Source organism: Artibeus jamaicensis, unplaced genomic scaffold (genome assembly GCF_021234435.1).
Source record: "Artibeus jamaicensis isolate MK-2021 breed Jamaican fruit bat unplaced genomic scaffold, CSHL_Jam_final contig_335, whole genome shotgun sequence".
In the NCBI taxonomy this organism is placed as follows: domain Eukaryota; kingdom Metazoa; phylum Chordata; class Mammalia; order Chiroptera; family Phyllostomidae; genus Artibeus; species Artibeus jamaicensis.
The window spans coordinates 3,937,657-3,960,601 of record NW_026521800.1 but is presented as its reverse complement, the minus strand read 5'-3'; the positions used below and the strand labels follow the sequence as shown (position 1 = coordinate 3,960,601).

Sequence of the window (22,945 nt, the reverse complement as noted above, 5' to 3'; positions counted from 1 at the left end):
CAGGGTGGGGCAACCCACATCCCTACCTTGTGGTGTTCTCTGTGGAGGAGGGGTCTGAGAGGGAGCAGTGCTTCTTGCTCAGCTCTCAGCTGGCTTCCACCACTACCCACAAGCAAATGGGACCCTTCTGGTGATGATTACCTTGTGGTTGGGTTTGTGTGTGTTCTAGGATCCCATGGGTCTCTCCAACAAACTCCCCCATGAGGCTGCGAGTTTCTCCCACCGCTGCAACCCCCCACAAGTTTTTCTAATCTTTTTTTAATAAACATTTTATTTGGTATTGATTTTAGGTTTATAGTAAATTTGTAAAGAGAGTGCAGAGGGTTCTTGTATATTGTTCCCCTTTTTCTCTCACTGTTAATGTCTTATATTACCATGCTACAGTGGTTAAAAACTAAGAAACCAGCATTGGTATGTTATTATCAGTGAGACACCAGACATTTATTTCAATTTCACCAGTCTTTCTCTTCCAGTCCTCTTTCTGTTTCAGGATCTCCTCCAGGGTACCACATTGCATTTAATTTTCATGTCTCTCTAGTCTTCTTTGGTCTGTGATAGTTTCTTAGCCTTCCTTGTTTTTCATAATCTTGATTTAGCATATGGTTGTTCTGGTGATTAATATGTTATTATGGCAAAAGAATACAGAACAAAGTCATTAAAGGAAACAAGTGCATGGGGAGGAGTTTGCGTGAAACCAGGCAGAAGCTTCCAAAAGTCCTCTCCCAGTGGAGTCACACAGTATGTGCTTCATTCCCTCAGTAGTGGGCTGTAACAACAAATGTGAGATGTTAATCCACCAGGAAAGCTGGCCTCAGCTTAGGAGTCCAAGGTTTTTATTGGGGACTGGTCAGGTAGGCAGTTTGTGCCTAGCATGTATCCAAATTCCAGATTCCCAGAAGGACAGAAGCATCTTACCATTTATAGAAAGTTTTATACCAGTGTAGGGGACTGTTTATTGGTCAAGTTCCCAGCCCCCAGCCAACGGGCAGTCTTGCAAGCAGGCCTTTCTAAGGATAGTAGTCTGTGGCCTTCACTGTTGACTCTTTTCTGCATAGGGAAGTATTTATATACTACCTTTACTTCATATTTTTATTTGAAAAAATGGAATCAGATTAAAAATATAGAGAATAAGTAATATAAGAATTTAAAATTTTTTTAATTTAATAAAGGGCCTCTTTTTTGTTCTTTTAGTACTTCTCATTCCCATTTTAAAATATTGCTGTAAAAATATTATTTATATTGTAACTTTTCAACTTTTGAAGCATTTCATAATAAAAAATACCTCTAGATTATAACCCCATTTATTGCCAAATAATTAGAAGAAAGCTGTGTAAATTTCAGTAATAGGTAATAACATAACAACCAAAACATGGGTGGAAATGCCAGAAAGTAATTATTAAGATTTAAGACACAATATGTACTAGTCACTTACTTTCTTTTAATAGGAAAAACGTGGTCTTCGAGAATTGCGAGTTCTTGAGAATTGGAAGAATATGATCCATGAAACAAATGAACATACTCTTCCCAAATGTAGAGAAACAATGCAAGACAACTTAAACCAAGTTCTCCAGAGATGTAAGCCAGCTATTTTTCTTTTGCTTTATTTCAAATGAATGCTGTGACAAAATATATCTCCTTGAGTATTCTGGTGGGAGGTAAAGAGAGAATTCTAAACCAGAACATATAAGAGAGGTGCCCTGTCACAGAGAAAGTGGTTATCTAGTGATTACCGTATTTTTTGGACCATAGGATGCACCCAGATTTTAAAGGAGGAAAATAGGGAAAAAAAAATTGAAGCAAAAGATGTGGTAAAATATTTAGTAACAAAAATAATTTAGTAACATAAATAACATAATATTCACCAATGTAAATGTAAGCAGAACTCAACAGCAGCATTAACAACATTATTTCTCCCAAATTTGGTGGGAGTGAGGGGGAGAGCATCTTATAATCTGAAAAATACGGTAATATGTATTGCCATTGACGTTAAGAGCAAAATGAGATGTGTGCTTTTGCAGTGCACAACATTGTCTTTTTAGGATATGAAAACATTGAAACATTTTTTACCTTAAAAAATTTAATCCTTTAGAAAATTTTTGATAACCACCAATTAGCATCTGAAATAAGACTTTATCAAATAGGATACTAGAGGTTTTTTAAAACTTTTTCCAAAAATAATCCTGTCACAAACATTAGTATTTTACCACTTATTTTAATTAAGCAAAATAATTTCATTTGAAGTCATAGTTGTTTGAAAAAACTACACATTAAACATATCAAATTATGACATAAGAGAAGTATTATTAGTACTGATTTTAAAATTAGAAGTATATCAGAAATGTAAGGCTTCTCCTTGCATCTATATTTACACTTTTCAGCTTGTCCAGGGATAATCCTGATAAATAATGGTGGATTACTAAAGTGCAAAACAAAAAAATATCTTTCTGGGGAACAAAAAAAAAACTGGCCAGTGAAGGAAGAAAACAACTGAGAGACCTTGGCTAATAATTGAGTTAAGTCTTTGTTAGTTTTGCCAGTCCAAGTTAGTTTTGTGTATTCTAATGTTAAAAGGAGATTGGAGAGGATAAATAAGATCACATTTAATCTCTTTGAGGGGACAGCAAAAAGTCTAAAATTAACCTTAGGCTTTGGCATTTTACAATACTACCAACTTGTTCTTGTTTGTTCATCCTGTCACTTCTAAACTTGACAAACATTCTCAATATTATGCTAAAAATAAAGCTTAATTATTACTAATAAGAATGCTTATGTATGCATTTGAGCTGTGCCTATAACTTTCCTTTTCTACACTTTGAGTACATAAAAATAAGTTGGGTAAAACTTGGTAAAAATCTATAAATGGTTATTTCTACTTGCTTCATTCTGGGTCTAAAGTTACTTCTGATATGAAGACTAGCCTCTTAAAAGTAGAGTCTTCAGCCTTGGCCAAGTGGCTCAGTTGGCTGAACCCAAAAAAGGTTGTGAGTTCAATTTCCGGTGTGAGTGCATATGGGAGGCAGCCAATCAGTGTTTCTCACTCTCTCTCTCCCCTCCTCTTTGTTTCCCTCTCCTTCCTTCTCCTTCCTTCTGCCCTACTCTCTCTACCTCTCTCCTTCTCCCCTATCCCTCTTCTCTTTTTTCCCTCTCCCTTCCTTTCTCTGTAAAATCAGTAAACATATCCTTGGGTGAGGGTTTAAAGAAAAAAATTAGTGTTCACAGTGAGTCTTCAAAACGAAATAGAAAAGTATTACAGGTAATTTGGAATCCAAAATTAAGTGTATTATTCTGAAAGGAAGAATTAAAACACAGAAAATGCCAAGTTAATAGTTAAGGTTTTAACATATATAGACTGCTTTGGGTCTTATTGTTAGCTTTAGAAAGTAAGCAATGGCTTTTGGAAGTGCTTTTCTGCTGGAAGCAGGAAAGGGTTCCTCAGTAGACTCCAATATAAGTATTTCCTATTTCCTTATATGTTTTCGTATTCTATCATATCATATCATATCAATTATTATGTTATGTTATGTTTGTTATGTTATATTATCCTGAGCAGCACAGGTATAATGGAGATAATTACCTGCTTTTGAAGCTGATGTGGTTTTAATAATTCACCTACATCAGGGGTCAAACTCATTTTCACCAGGGGCCACATCAGCCTTGCAGTTGCCTTCAAAGGAACAAATGTAGTTTTGTTCTGTGCCTGCTTGTAGAACTGTCACATTTATCTCTTCTATGCCTGTTTGAGACTGTGCTGGCATTGCCATCTACTGCACATCAGAATGCTACTGGTGTGGACCTTGGTCTAACATGCTGCACAAAACTAAGTAACTGGAACAGTAAAGTTGGGGCATCTCAAATGATTTGAATGGAGACCTGTTACAGAATCTGCAGCTCAGAACTGTTCTGCTTTTGTGTGTGTAGCCCCGCCTATCTTGCAACCCTTAGGTTTGCAGGCCCACGATCAATCCACTGAGCTACACCAACCAGGGCTAAGCCGAGGCTTTTTAGACTAAAACTTTCCTGTGGTTCCTTAACACCACAAAAAGTAAACAAGAGCTCTAGGACAGTAATTTTCAACCTTTTTCATCTTCTGGCACACATACGCTAATTACTTAAGTTCTGTGGAACACCAAAAAATATATTTGACCAAAAAAATAGGTCTAATTTGAATTCATCTACACCAGAGGCTATTGTTGTATTGGCTGTTGCATTTTTTTATTTGACAGTCTAAGGAAAAAGAGGTCAGTGCCCCTGACTAAATAGTCAGGTATTGCATGTTTTAAAAATTCTTGTGATACACTGGTTAAAAATCGCTGCTCTAGGAAGATACATAAAAGCAACTCATAAAGTAACTTGTCATTAAGACATAGCCTTTACTTTTTTCTCATCTTGTGTTCTACTCATTAATTATTTAATATACTTCATCCAGTTTGTTATCTAGAGATCTGGTTCTTGATTTAGAGAATAAGAAGGACAAAAAACCTTTAGGTTACTCCTGAATCAATTTAACTAATACAGCCATGATTTTAAAAAAAAACAAAAAACTCCTTTCCTGCCTCCCTCTTTCTTTTTAAGAGGCGTGACTATTTTTTTGTTGTTCAAACAAAAGATAAATGTTAAATAATAGGAAAAAGAAATGGAGAAAATAGAAAAAGGAGAAAACAATAAGTCACCTTAATAACTGCCTAAAGATAACTGTTGTGATTGAACTTTGGAGAACGTCATTCCAGAAATCTTTCTGTATTGTATATCCAAATGGAAGGTTGGGTGGTGGGATGATAGCTGAATGAATAGATGGGAGGGTGCGGCAGGGAGAGAGTACTTCTGATGATAATGAGATCATATACTTTTTAAGTTGAGTTATTAATTTTAAATTTTATTTTAATTTAACAGGACAAAAACTTTAGTAAAGCTGAAAGAAATACCTTAAAATACATGTTTATTTACTATAAAAGATAGTTACTAAAAGGTCAAAGGAAAGTCATGAGACATTTTGAAATTATTAGCATCATGTTACTGCATTAATTAATGCCACAAGAGATCCAGGGGTTAGGATTTTTACACCTTTTCTCTTGCAGCTCTTTTCCAGTCTTTCACTTGTGAATTTTAGCTTTGGCAGGTTTTATAGTATTTGCTTTGTGTTCTGCAGTTTTAATGCTGCTAATTGTTTTTGAGGTATTTAAGGGGCTAAATGTGTCAGATTTTGCTATACTCTGTCTTTTTACCTAGAAAGCTTTAAGGATTCATGATCTTTTTCTTTTGTTCTTTTATTTATTTATTTTTAGAAAGAGGGGAAGGGAAACATGGTTGCCTCTTACATGCCCACTACTGGGGACCTGGCCTGCAACCCAGGCATGTGTACTGGGCCTGACTAGGAATTGAACCAGTGACCCTTTGGTTCACTGTGGTCCTTTGGTTCACTGACCCTTTGGCCAGTACTCAGTCCACTGAGCCACACCAGCCAGTGCAGGATTCATGGTTTAAAATACTAGTTTATAGTGCTTTATTAGTTAGAATTTTTACCTATATCTGATTTGGTAAGTATTATAACTCTAAAATAAATATTATCATCTTTCCCACTTCATTGAAACCAAAAATTTTTAAATACATTTTATTGATTATGCTATTACAGTTGTCCCAACTTTTCCCCCTTTGCCTTCCTCCACCCAGTACCCCCATTCCCTCCAGCAATCCACCCCCTTTGTTCAAGTCCATGGGTCATGCATGTAAGTTCTTTGGCTCTCCATTTCCTATACTATCCTTAACATCCCCTTGTTTCTTTTGCACCTACCAGTTACGCTTCTTAATCCCTGCACCTTTTCCGCCACTCTCCTCCTCCCAGCTGATAACCCTCCTAATGATCTCCATATGTACGATTCTGTTCCTATTCTTGTTGTTTGCTTAGATTGGTTTTTTTTTTAGATTCAGTTGTTGGTAGTTGTGAATTTGTTGCCATTTTAATATTCATAGTTTTGATCTTCTTTTTCTAAAGTAAGTCCCTTTAACATTTCATGTAATAATGGTTTGGTAATGATAAACTCCTTTTGCTTCTCCTTATCTAGGAAGTACCTTATCTGCCCTTCCATTCTAAATGATAGCTTTGCTGGATAGAGAAATCTAGGTTTGTGGTCCTTGCTTATCATTTTGAATACTTCTTGCCTATAAAGTTTCTTTTGAGAAATCAACTGTCAGTCTTATGGGAACTCCTTCATCAGTAATTCTCTGCTTTTCACTTACTGGTTTTAAAATTCTCTTCTTATCTTTAACCTTTGGCATTTTAATTATTATTTATCTTGGTGTGTTCCTCTTCGTGTCCAACTTGTTTGGGACTCTGTTCTCCCTTGCACTTGTATGTCTATTACTTCACCAAATTGGGGAAGTTTTCTTTCATTATTTTTTTCAAAAAACTTTTCAGTTTCTTTGTTCTTCCTCTTCTACTCTGGCATCCATGTGATCTGGATGTTGGTACTTTCGGAGATGTCCCAGAGGCACCTTATACTATCCTTGTTTTTTTTTCCCCCCATTCTTTTTTCTTCTTGCTGTTCTGGTTTGAATCTTATTTCTTCCTTATGTTCCAAATTGCTGATTTAAATCCTGGTTTCATCTCCTCTATTGTTGGTTCCTTATAGACCTTTCTTTATTTCACCTCGTGTAATTTTAATTTCTTCCTGGGTCTTTTTTTTTTTTTTTTGCCATACTCAGTGAATTCTGTGAGCATCCTGTTCACCAGTGTTTTGAACTACACATCCGATAGGTTGGTTATCTCTCTTTCGCTTAGTTCTTTTTCTGGGTTTTGTTCTCTTCTTTCATTTGAGCCATATTTCTTTGTCTCCTCAATTTGGCTGCTTCCCTGTATTTGTTTCTGTGTATGAGGTAGAGCTGTTTGACTCCCTGTCTTAGTAGCCTGTCACAGAAAAGGCACCTGTAAATTGTGCTGGGCAAAGCCTTAGGTAATTGCCAGGGCGAGCAACTCACTTCACTGCATTGTGGTTCTGTGTGGGTGAGTGCTCAGAGAGGGGTCAGTGCTGCTGCCTGGCTTCTGTAGGTTTGTTCAGCACTCACCCAGTGTGACTGGTGACCTTCCACCTGTTGCCCTGGTGCTGAATTCCAGAGGGGTTGGGTTTCCATATGTTTGAAGTCAGTGTAGGCCCTTAAATGGAGTCTCCTGAAAATCCGGCCATTTCTTCCTCAGCTCCAGCTCCCACTGATTTTTACAGCCAGAAGTTACAAGGATTTATCTTTCTGGTGCTAGAACACTGGGCTTTATGCTCTGGCCTGGGGTCGGGATTGTTCGCTCCCAAGGAACCCCTCCTGATTTTTATCCACCACATGTGAATGTGGGACCCCCTATTCCACCACTGCCTCTCCACACCATACCACATCTCTGCCCTCCTACCTGCCTGGATGAATGTGGCTTCTTTAAATCCTTGGTTGTAGGACTTCCATACAGAGTGATTTTTCTGATTCTGGGTATTACGTATTTTGAGGTCTAGTTGCAATTCTTTTTGTGGTTGCGCAAGGAGGTGAAGTGTGTGTACCTATACTTCCATCTTGACCAGAAGTCACTAGAAGCTGAAATTTATAGTGGTTTAACATCCATGTTCTCCAATAATAATTGGAGGAACATTCATGTAAATCTAGTTCTCCTCCAAAGCTCAAGTTCTTTCAACTTGAGGATACTGCTTCTGTGCATTTTTGAGAAGGTAATAATAAAAGTCTACTTTTTCTGTGGAGACATCACTTTCTCTTGGATTTTCCCCTCCCCTACAACTCAGATTCTGCCTTCTCATTCCACTTTGTTAGTTCCCACATCTTTTTTGGACTTTTAACATTGAGGTACCCTAAGGCTTGGTTCCGGGACATCTTTTCTGTCTGTACTACCTTGCTTGGTGATCTCATATAGAATCACAGCTTTAAATATTATCTCTATGCTAGTCATTAATTCCACATTCATGTTTTCACCCTAGAGCCCCCTCCAGAATTCTAGACTTTTACATCCAACTGCTTAGTCTACTTAGATGTCTAATAAGCATCTCAGTATAACATTCAGGACCAAACTTGAATTCTTCCATCAGTTCTGCTTTTACCCCATTTTATCCCATTTCAGTAATGGCATCACCATTCCCTAGCTGCTCAGGCTGAAAATCCTGAACTCCTATCTCTCTCTCCCCTCCCCCTCCCACCTCTCTTTTTCTGGAGTACTCTCTCCATCCCACTTCATCTTCTTCACCTGTCTCCTTCCCTCTTTTACTCTTTCCTGCTCTCTGCCCCTTCTTCCCCTCCCATCCCCTCTGTCCTCTCTTTTTCCCCTCTTCATCTCCTCTCCTTCCCTCCCTCCATTCCTTTCTTCTACCCTTTTTCACTCTTTCCCTCTTCCTCCCCTCACGTGTATTTTATTAACAAATCTTTATGGCTCAGTGACTTTTATTTTCTATCATTTTCCTTTTCCCTCACTTTGTTCTAGCTACTCTGGACTCCTTATTCTACCTCCAGTGTGCCCAGCACATTCCTGCCTGAGGACCTTTGTACTTGCCGTTCCCTCTGGAATACTCTTTTCTCAGATTCCTGTACATTCTCATTTCCTGTTCATCCCTGCTCAGATGTCAACAGTGAGACCTAACTCAGCCACTTTTAACATTCATCTTTCCTCACTCTGGCATTCTCTGGCCTCTCTACCTTGCTTTGTTTTTCTTCATCACCCTCTGACATGCTAAATATTTATGTGCTATCTCCCCAACTAAAATAAAAGTTTCATGAGTTCAGGGACTAGTTCTCTGCAGTATCCCTAGCTCCTAGAACAGTTGTGGCTGGCACATTGTAGCCACTAAATAATTATTTGTGTTTTGAAATGAGTGAATGAGAATTCAGCCAACCTCTGCTCCTAATTCCGAACCAGAATTTTTTCTTATGTATGTATTTGAGGTTTCCATATACATACCATGACAGGATGAATTTCTTTCTTTTATGTGAAGACAGTTGGGACATTGTTAACTATTGTATATAGCACAATTACTGTATGTGATGCTAATATCCTTGAATAATCCTTTGGTTGAGAGAAAATAATTTGATAAATTCTTGACTTCTTAAAGTCAGTTATAGTCTCCTGAAGCACTGTGACAATAGGGGAAACTGCTTACTATTGACCAGGAAGTCCTGTGGATGTGTTAGGAAGGTTCAGATAAATGGGCCTTTTCCTCTTCGAGTCTGTAATTGTGAAGAAAAGGAATGTTTGCTCTAGTCAGGTGATTTTCTTAGACTGTGGAAAAGCAGATTTTATTAAATTCAGAAATTAAAATCTTTTTTATTGCATGGGTAAAGAGTTAAAAAGTAAATCACTTCAAAAGAACTGAATTTTCTAAAAATGGGTATTTTGCCTGAGCACCAAGGCAATCCTGATAGTGAACAAAAGCGTGGCTTTGTCAGATGTGTTCTAATCAAATTTTTAAAGGATATAAAAAATGACAAAATAAATGTCATAGTCCTATAACTCTTGTTAGATTAAGTTAAGAAAAACCTGAAAATAATAAAGCACCTAAAGACTACAAAAAGGATTTTTCTTAAAGTTATGTTCAGAGCTTGAAAAAAATCCAACCAGGAAATGATAAAAACCACTGCTCAGGAAAGATGATGTAATATTAATATGCCACAGAAAGAAGGCAGATCTAATCAACTCCTATTTTGTTTTGTTTCCATCTTTCCTGTTAGAACAATGATTGGGAACCTAATTTTCAGTACTGAAATACTGTCTTTGATACAACTGAAGTGGTGCTGATAAAAATATGCCTCTTTGAAAGCAGAATCCTCCTCTTTACCATATTTTCACAGGGTGAGCCCTAACATTTTTCTGAAAGAGAAATCCCAGTCCCTCCCCTGTTATGGAACTGTGACCTAGCTGGGTCCTGATCGAGGTGGGCTAAGAAGGCATAATTGTGAAACAGCTAGGTAAACCTCTGGTTAAGCAGAAGACAAAGTGGTAGGATATTACATACCAAATGAGAGAAGATTCTTACAGGGAAAGGATTAATCTGGGAGGATTTTAAGAAGATAGTAAACTTTCACCTGGGCTTTTGAAACAAGTAAAACGTTTTCATTAGAATAAAGGAATAAGGAAAGGAATAAGGAATAAAGTAGAGATAGTACCGTGAATAGAACAATAGTTCTGATAATAGAACAATAACATTTCTTGACTGCTTACATAACTCAGCGTTACTCATGCCTTTAATTCTACACGTGCCTTATACAGACAAATGAAAAAGTATGTATTTTGGTAAGAAGTGTCAGGATAACAGCTATCAGTAATAATTTTAAATAGAATGTTATGTACTGATCTATTACTTTGCTTGCTGTGTATGAAGAACCTCCCTAAATGACTGTGACTAGTATTTAAATATTTTAATACCTACTGTGTTACCTTGTTTAATTCTCATGTCAATTCTGAAATCCTCGTACTAGTTGTTATGTTCATTTTACAAATGAGGAACTAAGGTGCTGCAAAATTATCAGCAGTAGCAATACCAGCACCTAGCAAAAAGCACATGCTCAGTAAATACTTAGCAAATGAATGAAAGAATAAGTAAGCAAACATGCCCAGGATCAGTTATACCACTAGTAAGTGCTTAGCTCTGGATTTTACCATACTAGGTCTGACTCTTGGCCTGCACACTACACAGTGAAGTAAGTGAAGACATTTGTATATATGAATAAAATGGATTCAGTAAATTAAGAGGTTTGGATAATTGATGGATTAAAATCAGCTTTATTGAAATCATAAGAGAAATAGAGCATTGAGGATAAAGAGTCAAGTCTTTAGAATCAGAGATCTGATTTTAAATCCTGCTTTTTGTACTTATTAGTCACATTACCTTCTTGAGTAACACTCACCTCTTTACACCTGTTTTTTTACAGACGCCAAAATTGTAAAATGTGACAGCGATCCTCTCCTAAATAGGAAAGTGGGATTAGGAGAAATAGTATGTGGAAAGTTCTTAGCACAGGTCTTGGCATGTAGTAATACTCAGTAAGTAAACATAATAATTTCTGAGACTTTTGGTCCATTAGAAAGGGAAATGACTGAATGAAAACAGTCCAGAGAAATCTGCATCTGGCAGTGACATCCAGGGTGGATTAGAAGACAAGAGAGCCGAGGTAAGAATAGTAGAAAGTATTAAAGCATTCTAGATACCAAGCACTGCCTACAAGAGAGGAGTGGTATGAATGAGACAAAGTCAGAGGGGGGCCAATGCATTGGAAAGACACTATAAAGGCGTAGTCAATCAAAATGTGGTAATTTTATCAGGTGTTTTATAATGTTTTATATCTCTTTAGAGAATTCTGAGGTCATTGTTGACAGCTTGTCATTGGAATTAGTACTTCAATGCCTTTGGCTTGCAACTCAAAACTCAAGAGTGATGGTAGTTCTAATTATGACATACTGAATATATTGGTGGAACTTCCCTTTTTTTTCTTGCCACCCTACCACAACCAAAATAATAGCAGTTTTTTTGCATAGCTTTTTGATACCTAAAACAATCCAAGTATTTTTTTTTTTAGGTAATTCTTTCCTTGAACAAGGGCCACTGATTGAAAACCCGTTCTCTGTTTTATTTCAGTGCAAGCAGTTACCAGCTCCGTCTGTAGACTCCAACAGAGGGAGCAGGGACGAAAACAGGTAAGGTGGTTTGGATTTTGGAGCGTGTAACTCCAGGGCTTTTATTATCATCCTGTTATTAGCAGTTGCTTTGTATAAAAGGAAATTTTCTTAATCTGCTTTTTTATGCAATGGTTTTAAAAGATTTAAAAATGGGTAATTTAAGATGTATTGAAGGGGAATGGGCATATGATTACACCATCCATATTTTTATAATACGAATTACAGCCCTCTTTTTTTTTTCTCTTTTGTTTTTTTACCTTATCAACATTTGTATCTTTCCCTTGAAAGTGATATTTATCTTGTGGAAGAGAAAGAATAGGACTTTTACATGGAACAAAAAATACCCACCAGATTAGAAATCTAAATCTTTCCTTCATGCCTGAAGTGTTGAATATGTTATGTATATTTCTTCTAGAAAAGGAAGCATTCATGCCTGTGGATGGGTTATTTAATGAACAGTCATAAGATCATGTGAATCACTTGCGGAATAGTGCTTTGCTTATTTGAATTATATCTTAACTAAATTCAGATGTGGAAAAATAGCACAAGAATTTAAGTTCCCGTGATAATTTTGTGTTTTCACACATAATTACGAAGTACTTATATAACTTATTTATTGCCTTAAGCTAATATAGATACACTTATTAAGAAATGTTGAAAATACTCTCATTCTGAAATATATACCTTTTTGCATGTGCGTGCATCAATGAGTGTTACTGTGTCCATTTCTCTGGATTGTCTTGTGGTTAATCCATAATAATGGTTCAGATTTGGCACTGTATAAAAATATAATGGAATGAACCTTGCCAGAGTTTTAATTTCTGCACCCTCTGCTCCATTTTAAATATTGATAAAAAGTTTAAACATTGAACAAATAATGAATCAAGCCTACTGAAAGGACTTGACATGTAAGCCAGGTGGGAGGACTGCCCAAGATGAGTAGGATTGTTTCTAGCTGGTCAGTCAGGTCAGGAAGCAGGGCCATTGCTGAACACAGCAATAGAAGGACAAGGCAAAGCCATGGGCAGGAGAATCTGTACGAGGGTGAAGTCTTTGCACAGTGTCTAAAGAACACTGTAAAGGCAGGCACAGGGGTTTCAATGGGTCATTCCTGGCCAGACCGATTTTTTTTAAGTCCTCTACTTTACTAGATGTAACTGCAGAGTGAAAGATTTTAGTTTTTTGAGTTTAAAGCAGTTTATATACTCAGGACGTAAAAAGTCTAGGGGTCCCAAACCACTTGCGCTAATATAATATAGAGTAAAATAAGAGCTGTGGTCAAGTTACAAAGAACTTCATAGGATCTTGGCAAAAGGAGTAATTTATTAGGAAATGGTGACTTTCGAGCCCTACGTTGATCAGTGAGTTAAAATTTAATTGATAGAAGTTGGGAAGAAAGATATTATTGGTGAGTGGTATTGTGTAAATAAAAACAAAGGATATGAGAAATTAATAGTCTGGAGCTGGGATGTGGAATATCTAAAGGTGTATGTCTGAAGATGACTGTGGAGAATGTTGATTGCTATATTAAACAAATTGTTGTTGAAGGCACCAGGAACATTTCTGTGTTGACAAGCAGAAAGATTTTTTTTGTAGGGATGCTCATTGTACTGGCTATTACTGGCTGTAATATACGCAATTGTCTTGGCTTTCAAAATAAAAATTGAAACAGTATCCTGTGCAGGATGTTGCCTAACATGTTGCTGTGTGAGTTAAGCAGCTTCATGTGAATATGCTCTCACATGTTACTAGTTTTTCTGAGTCATCAGCAAAGTAGTTATAATTCTGATAAAATGGCGATTCTTTGCATCCTTGAGCAGAGCTAACATAAAAATTAAATTATAATTGGAATAACAGTTCCTCTTGGCACTTAGAACTTTTTTCATATTAGTGTATTAACCATACAAAAATAGGAAAATACCAGATTAGGTAAAAAATAATAATTCTATTATTATTAGAATAATAATTCTAATAGAATTTCCAGCTGTTTCCTTTATTAGTTAGCTGTATGTTCTTGGACAGTGCCTTGAGCTTCAGGTTCCTCATCTGCAAAATCAATACCTGTTCTACTTAACCTGATGGATTAATACTCTACTTAACTGATATATTGTACTGTATCGTTTATGGGAAATGACTTTGCAAATTGTATATCACTCTCCAAATGTAAGGTGGCACTTTTTCCCTGCCAGTTCGATCATTTGTTTAAAACGCAGGCAATCAATCACTTTGCGGATAAGAACTCTGCTGTGGTCTATTAGAGTTGGTGAAGCCCTTGAAAATCCTGTTATTTATGGTTTTCTGAATTAAAAGATATTATCCTATGGTTTTAAAAGAAGTGGCTTCAATAAATAATAAGTCCCTTAGAATATTTTAGTCTTAAATATATTTCTTAGAGGTATTATGTTAGAGAATGTTACTGAGCTATCTTTTTATGGAGTACACCTTAAAGTTACTATTTTAGAATGTACTGAAGTGTAGTTTCGCTAAGAACTGGTATGGAGGCTACGAAACCTACATGCATAGTCAGCCACTGTGAGTATTTTCTTTTCTCAAAATAATTTAATAAAATTAACCAACTGAAAGTCACACACAAAAAAGCATTTTTCAGACAGAGCTTGGAGAAAAGTAAAAATTTCTTTATATTCTTCCAAGGCAATAAACCTTTAGTCTTTATTTCTTTTTCAATGTTTACTTAACAAAACATCTGAAATACAGATCTTTAAGGATTCTTTTTTTCTGTCATATTTGTTTGCCAAAACTTTGACATGGCAAAGGTTTGAGACTACACATATATAAAAGATATAAAGATAAAGGTTAATTTCTCATCTAAGAAATATATACAAAGCAAAATTGATCTCTAGTTGCATTTTGCAATCTAATGTTAATGGTTGCCCTTAGTTATACTCTTGGCTACATTTTGTGTACTTGAATGGCTCTTGGAACAAAGAAAGATGGGAGTAGTAATGGAATAAAATAGACTCTTGCCATTAATCGTTAATTCTTTTATGTCAAGACAATTTGTGGAATTCTGTGGGAAGTAAATTATGATAAACGTCATTCATACAAATTACACTTCCCACAATTGATGTCTAAAAGTACATTCAGAAGAACAATAAATGCACATTCCCTAGTTATTTGACATATGTTTTTAAAATGACCCACTAATATAAAGTTGCATTTTGGGTGCTAGCAATAAGAGTAGTGTAATGGAAATACAATTAGCTCATAAAATTCATTAACTCTAAAAAGTAGGCTGTCAAGGGAGATGAGCTTGTTAATATGTGTGAATATTTTAAACTTAGGTTCCATACACAAGCACCAACTTTTGAAGCCATATACAACCAAATAGAGATCGTATTAAAGAAAATGTGAATCTTTTGTACCCATGTAGGAAAGTACTATGGTTTGTCAGGCAGAGTGAAAGAGAGGAAAACATGGGCAAGAGCTTTTTTTGTGGATTGCACAGGAAGTAACATGTGAAGCAGGGTAATCAGGTCTAGGATTGTGTCGTCTGAATAATTTCTTCAAGTTCTGGGGCTGCCTGTAGTTGTTGAGGTAATAGACTTTGGATCGGTTGGCTTGCATATAAAAGGTGTGTATGGTCACAGGGAAGCTGTTGACTCTGTAGGAATAGGCTAGCTCTGGGAGGGCCAGTTTTTCCAGGGTCATCAAGGCCCCAGATGTAAAACCATCATGAACATATGATTAATACAGTATGAGACATCTGACTTCGTTCTTCTTTGTCAAAACTATTTTTGTTTTGACTATTTGGTATCATTTGAAATTTTATATATATTTTAGGATGAATTCTTCTGGTTTGGCAAAAATCATCATTGGGGTTTTAATAAGGATTTCATCATACTGTAGATCACTTTGGATAGTATTGACATCTTAACAAAATTAAATTTTCCAGTCCATGAACATGAGCTATCTTCCAGTGGTTTGTATCTTTAATTTCTTTCAACAGTATTTTGTAGTTTTTAGTGTACAAGTCTTTTGCCTTCTTGATTAAATTTATTCCTAAGTATTTTATTTTTCAATGCTATTATAAATGGAATTATTTTCTTAATTTTCTTTTTTGTTTTTTGTTAGTGTATAGAAACTGCTACTGATTCTGAGTGTTGATTTTGTATCCTGCAAAATTGCTTAATTTGTTTATTATTTCTAGCAGTTTTCTGTGGAATCTTGTGGTTTTTGACATGTAGACCATATTGTCTGTAAATACACATAATTTCACGTCTTTCTTTTCATTTCGGTTGCCTTTCATTTTCTTGCCTGACAGCTCTGGCTTGGACTTCCAGTACTATGTTGAATATAAAAGCAGAATCCTTATCTTCTCCTTGATATTGGAGGGAAAACTTTCAGTTTTTTACCCTCAGATATGATACCGACTGTGAGTTTTTCACATACTGCCTTTATTAAGAGTTATGTTGAGGTCATTTTGTACTATAATTAGTTTGTGGGCGGTTTTTATCATGCAGAATGTTGAACTTGTTCAATGTGTTTTTGGCATCAGTTGAGATGATTATGTGTTTTTTTCCCTTTATTCTGTTGTTGTGGTGTATTTCGTCCATTGATTCTCATATGTGGAACCATCCTTGCATTCCAGGAACAAATCCCATTTAATTATGATGCTTGATCCTTTTACTGTGCTGTTGAATTCAGTTTGCTAGTTTTTGGTTAAGGATTTTTGTGTCATTTGGTATTAGCACAGTGCTGGCCTCATAGAATGAGTTAAGTCTTCCATCCTCTTTAATTTTTTGTGGGGGGAATAGTTTGAAAAACATTAGTGTTCATTCTTTAAATGTTTGGTAGAATTCACCAGTAAAGTCATCTGGTACTTGTGTGACTTAATTTTTACTATCACGCTTTTATATAATTGCTTGCTAGAAGAAACAAAAACTAGACCGAATTTATTTGCACTTTTGTTTTTAAAGTCCCATGTATAAATCCCTAAGTGGTTCATGTTGTGTTTTTTTAAAGCTCTTAATTACTTTTGAAATTGAAATATGAAATACTAGTTTTTGCCATTTTAAAAATAATGCCAAGCCTCAAGACTAAATGTTTGGTTTAAACATTATATAACAAAAAAGAGCAGAAACTGGATGTTTACTTTTGATTCTACTTCTTTTTCACTATGTGACCTTAGAAAGATGTCCATGGGGCAGTGTACCTATCATATTTGACATTTAGAATATATCATTTTAAATCCCTTGCAGATAAAATTATTTCTAATAATAATCCTGATGCCAAATAGTAATGAAAAATGCATAGTGTCTTTAAACTTAATGTACATAATCATACCATTAAAAAATAAAAACTTAAAAAGTACTATAACACCAAAAGGAAAAAGAGATTGATAATCTTAAGTACATTGATACCATTTTTGTAAAAAGGAGGGAAAAGCATATCTACATATATATTGATCTTTTTCAGTAATGGTAATAATGTTATAGTTCGCTTTTGATTTTAACATAAATTTATTAATGACTTCATCAAATTTGATTTTTGCATATTCAATTTAAAATAGTGTATTAGATGTATCAATCTGTCTTGACTCATAGTTGATTGAAAATACATTTTTTTATTATTATTATTATTATTATTATTATTATTATTATTTTTATCTTTAGAGGGGAAGAGGAGAGAAATATCAATGTATGGTTGCTTCTCGTGTGTCCCTTGCTGGGAACTGACCTGCAACCCAGGCATGTGCCCTGACTGGGAATCAAACCACGATCCTTTGGTTTGCAGGCCTGTGCTCAATCCACTGAGCTACACCAGCCAGGGCTGAAAATACATTTTAGTATGAATTTGGAAAAGTTATTTCACATGAAGCAACAGATACATTGTTTGGAAGAGTTTTAAACATAGTAATAAATCTAGATGAGATTTATAAAAGTCACATTTTTATAATAAATTCCAAAAATTGCAATACTGTCTTTGTTTCTTTGGAAACAGTTGTGGCTCTCAATGTTTCCACATGATTCTGAGCTACTGGGAATTTACTTTTGAAATGAACATGTGTTTTGAAATTGAAATGGGGGGACTATTACTTTTATTTGAGTTGCTTCTATTGTTTAAATCATTATAAGTATCTGTTGCTGAAATTAAATTACTAGTATTAAAGAACAAAAAGCTTAAGTTGGAGAGTATAAAAAAGAGTTTGATATGTCTTCCAGATTCTTTGCTTGTGATTTTGTATAACAAAAATATTGACCTTTTGTTAAACACCATAGGCACTGAGTTAGGAACTTGACATGTGTTACCTTTGGTTTTCATAAATGTTATTTTTAAATATAAAGTATTATTTTCCTCATTTTAAAGTTACAGAAACCTTGCTCAGGATCATATAAGTGAACCAGAATCTGAAGTAAGGTCTGTGTGCCTCCCAAATCTTCATTTATCTCCACCAAGCTGCACTGGAGAGTGTGCTGCATGGTGGGGAGTGGGACCATGGCCATCACCTTGTGGTCTGAACCACAGGGTCGGCCGAGCTAATTACGGTGTTTCGAATAAAAAGAAAAGATTGTTCTGTTAAACAGCATCTGAGCTTGGATGTTAATTTTTCTGTATTTATTAAAAGTTAATTTATAGCTAAAGGAAAATACCATTTTGAGGAAATTTATTTGCATTTTTCTTTTCTTTTTAGTCTAATGGCTTTTCTCTTATAATAGTTTTTGTAAAAATCCCATGAAAAGAGTTTAATGAACTCTTTATTCATCTTTTGGAGACTTACAATCCATAAGGCTAAAAAGTTAAAAAGTAATGTTTTGAATTTTACTTAGCCTGTTTCCCAAATTTATTGGATCTGCAAAAACCTTCTTAATACTCTTTCCTCTACTGCTACTGTAATGCCTGTGTAGACTCCAGTGGTCTGTGGGACATATTTTAGCATGTTTTAGGGGAACATTTTACTGTAAATCAAACTTCAGAACCTCAGCCTCTTTTCACTTGAAAAGCCTCTGTGCTGAGGAACTTCAGATAAGATTGACAATAAACAGTCTTGTAATAGTAGCCTATTTATTTATTTATTTATTTATTTATTTATTTATTTATGTGGTCTAGTGAAAAGGACTTTTAGCTACATGTGTAAAAACCTCTGGACAAAGTTGATTTGCACTTTGTGATAGAAAAGGCATAGGTGTTAGACTTAAGTTTAAATCTACAACTTTGTAGTTGAGTGACCATGGAGAAGTATATTGAGTGTCCATCAGCCTTCATTTCTTCATCAGTAAAATAAGAATAATGTAATCTCATGAGAGGTTTTTAGAAGTAGTTAAATATGCATTTCATGTAGTGTGATGGCTGATTCAGTTCTTCATCCTGTCTGTCATCATGTCCGAGATAAAAGAGAAAATAAGGCAGCAAGGACATTATAGGCTGCATGAAAACCCAGGTTTATCTTTTTGCTAGTAGCTATCTTTTAGCACCTGAGTTACCAGTATACTGTAAGTATAGCAGATGTCCTGTTTACATTAGAGCACTGGAATCAGTAATGACTTTAGGTGTTTCGTAGGTTTTTATGGTTTGCTTCTATCACATTTTGCTTGCTTGCTTAATAGGGCTTGCTTGTATCAAAACTTAACTTATAAAGACGCATGTAGACTATCAGAGATATAGTTATTTTTCATCCTCTCTTTCTCTATTTAGCTTATTGTACATATTCAAAGATAATAATTGTAGTCACACTAGATTTATGCCTTTTTTACGTTTACGTTTTTTCATCTTTCTTGTGGTACTCAAAAGAAAAAAATTTTTTCATCCTTATATAGAACATTAAGGAGCATCTCAAGAAGAACTTAGATGTTTCAAAACAGGTGCTGTTGGTGTTTGCTTTAAGAAATGGAACTGAACGAGAAGAGACTTCTTGAGTTCTCTTCCTGTGATTAATAATATATGATTCTTTTTAATGGATCGAAAATATTTTATGTAAGACATGAATTTTAAATTTTTATAATAATTCTTTGGGTATATTTCTTTAAACTTGATTTAAAAGTTATATGCAGTTAAACGGAATTTGAGCAGAAATAGAGGTATGAAAATTACTTGAATTGTGTTTGACTTTTGTCAGGTAATGATACTAGACATTTTTGAAATTTCAGAAATGGAAATACCTGTGTTCAGTTGTACTTAGCCTGAGATGTTTCTAATATGTCATATTCTTATTGGACATTAAAACTATAATGCAATTTTTATCATTGTGACTCTCAGGATGATTTCCATAGTAACCACATATCAAGAAGTAAAGTTATATTTGTCTCTTCTACATAGAAAAATAATTGTCTGGAAAATGTTACGTGACTTTTACATTTTCTTTTCTCAGATTCATAATGACCATTTAATAGCTAGTGAAAACCGACATGTAATTCAGTGGGATGATTTCATGAAAGAACAACACAACGAACAGGCTGGAGTGGATGAAGAGCACAGAAAAGCTATGGAGAGGCTTAAAGAACAATATGCTGAGATGGAGAAGGACCTAGCAAAATTTTCAACCTTTTAAGAACTTGAAACACAACAGTGACTAATAGGAAAACATTGACTTCCCCCAAAGAACTAATTCTTCCAACCAAACCATTTAGCCTTTGCTTCAAGCTTAGCAATATATTCAATGGTACTCATATCCAAAGAAAGAAACTTCTACTGGAGTCTTAATGAAATGTTTAGTGGAAGAAGAGTGCTACATCTTTCCAGTTTAAGTGCCTATATATGATTATTTGAATAGGCAGGAGTAGTAGAAAAATGGGATCAATGTACTTTATGTTAATCAGAATTGGCCTTTTTTATTATCTCAGAACCATAAGGATAGATTTCTTAGAGAGAAAAATAATTCATTTTTACATGGTTAATATTAGTTTATTATTGTGGCTTATAAAATAGATATAATAGTTGCCTATTTAGTCTCCTTGGCTGTTGGAAGGATGTGTGAAATGTTATCCCATGAGTAATGTAGATAAAAACAACTGTCCTTAGAACAGAGATCACACTCATGAGAGGTTCAGCCGTGGCAAAGGTGGCCATGTTGGGTCTGTGGATGGCCTGAAAGGTTACAGATGTTGCAGGGCACCATCATGCCACATGTTTCCCTGATGACAAGATATACTCATTAAGTTTTGTGGCCTTCTAGCAATTAATATTTTCAGCTTTTAAAACATGCTTAGAAGGAAAAGCTTACCAAAAATATAGTTGAATTTTAGCCTTTCCAAAAACCATAATCTTACCCTTAATATTTACCTCATTTTTGTGTCTATTTTGCAGTGTGTGAGCTTTGTAAGACAAATAATGTCTATACATCTTTCAACTGTTTAATGAGTCATCAGCAAAATCTGCCAAGGAGTCCCTCTGGAACCTTATAAAGATTCTGGCTCTGAATATACCAGAAGTATTTGCCCACATGGCAAATGACCCATGTTAAATGTAAATCCTTTTTAGTGTTTAATGTCTGTTCTCATAAGCAGATGTATTATGATGAAACATGTACCAACTCTGTCATCACTGTGCTTTTTAAAAATCTGCATTTAATAGTCTAATTGAGGAATTAAGTTGATTTTTTATTTGCCATAAATGAAGCAAAATTAAGTGTAATATTTCAAGAGATTTATGGCAAGTGAATTTGAGGTATGGATAAATCTTTCAAATATTTTTTTATTGCTCTTTAATAAAGGCACAAGAAAGAAAATACCCAACTCTCTCATGTTATCTCAGTGTTGCTGGTGGAGACAAGTGACAATGCTTGCTTGTGTAAATTTATGGCTCACTGTCAAAGCTTCATTCTTGGCTGTATGTTGAAAATGTGATTAAAGTTAATAGAGGAGATGAAATAAGTATTTGAAATTTCTTTCAATAACACTGAACTTCTGCCAAGTTTCTCTGTCCGCTACTGTAGGCTTGACAGGTTCATCAATCATCTTCTGGTACCTGGACTAAAAAGAGCTCTTGCTGACACTAAGGCATGTTGGAATTTTCTTAATTCTCTTTCAGGGGATAAAAAAAATGCTTCCAAAAATATCCCACACATGAAAAGTGAGGGGAACCTTAAATGAAAATTCCCTTTGTACCGTAGGCAGTTTTTGGAATGCTATTTATTTCCAGTGCACCACTGAACAGATGCTATAACCGAGAAAACAGGACTGTGTGTGAACAGGGGTATACTGTTAACTGTGGTTACTAAGCTTATGTGAACAAGGATTCCTGATAGTATCTGTTCATCTCATGAATGATAGATACTTTACCATATGAGTTTCTATGTATGATATAGGGATCTAAGGGACTTCTTAAACTGGAAAGAAATAATGGGATCTTTAACCTTTAAACATTTAAGATAATTCTTTTCTTCAGCTATTCCATGTAACTTCTGAGAGAGATGGTTGGTTTGCCTTCCTTTCAATATTTTAGTACTGAACGCTTTCACTTATATTCCCCAGTTTCCAAAACACTTTTGATATGTAATTTATATATGTAAATTAACTTTTTGTATAGTAATTATGTAATTTACAACATTGTTGTTTATGCTGTTAAGCAGAGATAATGTAGGTTCTTTGTAGCTTACAAAATTATTTTGTGGTGAATATTATTTAAGTGGTAAATACTTAAGTTCTAAGTATTTTCCATTTTTTATGTTTCTGTTTTGACTTACATGTGGGTGTAGCTTTTATTTCCTAACATATAGATTTTTTAATTCTGTTCTTACTGATTTGTGCTTTAATTGGATTGTGGTCAATGAATAGCTCATATAAAGTTGATATGATTTGTTGAGACTTTACGACCTAAATTTTGGTCAGTTTTTATAAATGTTCATTAGTGCTTAGAAGTCTGCATATTTTCCAGTTGCTGGGTGTCTATTAGACCAGAATCGTTAATTATATTGTTCAAATTGTCTCATTTACTGTTCTTTTTCCTTGTGCTTGATCTCTCATATGCTAAGATGTGTTAAAATTTTTTATTTTTTAATGTCTCCCTGTAATTGTCAATTTTTGTTTTGTATATTTTAAAGTTTTGTTATTAGGTACATACAAGTTTAGCATTATCTTCCAAGTTTAGAATTGAAAGATAATTTAATTAGAATTGGAATTAGAATTTAATCTTGTATTTATAGTCATGACCTCTATGTCAAATAATGTTTTATTTCATTTTAAATTGATTTAAAATTTATGCTTTAAAAGAATATACAGGCCACACACCAGCTGGTTATTATTTGTATGACACATATTCTTTGTCTTTCTGTTGCATCTTAAAAACTGTAATTTTTTCTTTCTATCTGATTATCTTTTACTGGGAGAGTTAAATCAGTCTGTG

At 34.8% G+C, this 22,945-nt stretch overlaps 1 protein-coding gene across 1 annotated transcript in view; it reads left to right on the top strand.

Annotated features, from left to right (window-relative positions):
* The window catches only part of BLOC1S5 (biogenesis of lysosomal organelles complex 1 subunit 5), a 42,479-nt gene extending 21,005 nt beyond the window's left edge, over nucleotides 1–21,474 (top strand). The window contains exons 3-5 of the mRNA XM_037141751.2: nucleotides 1,446–1,575; nucleotides 11,607–11,665; nucleotides 19,974–21,474. Coding sequence (XP_036997646.2) covers nucleotides 1,446–1,575; nucleotides 11,607–11,665; nucleotides 19,974–20,153 — 369 coding nt within the window. The 3' untranslated portion in view covers nucleotides 20,154–21,474. The remainder of the gene's footprint in view (nucleotides 1–1,445; nucleotides 1,576–11,606; nucleotides 11,666–19,973) is intronic.
* The last annotated feature ends 1,471 nt before the right edge of the window (nucleotides 21,475–22,945 follow it).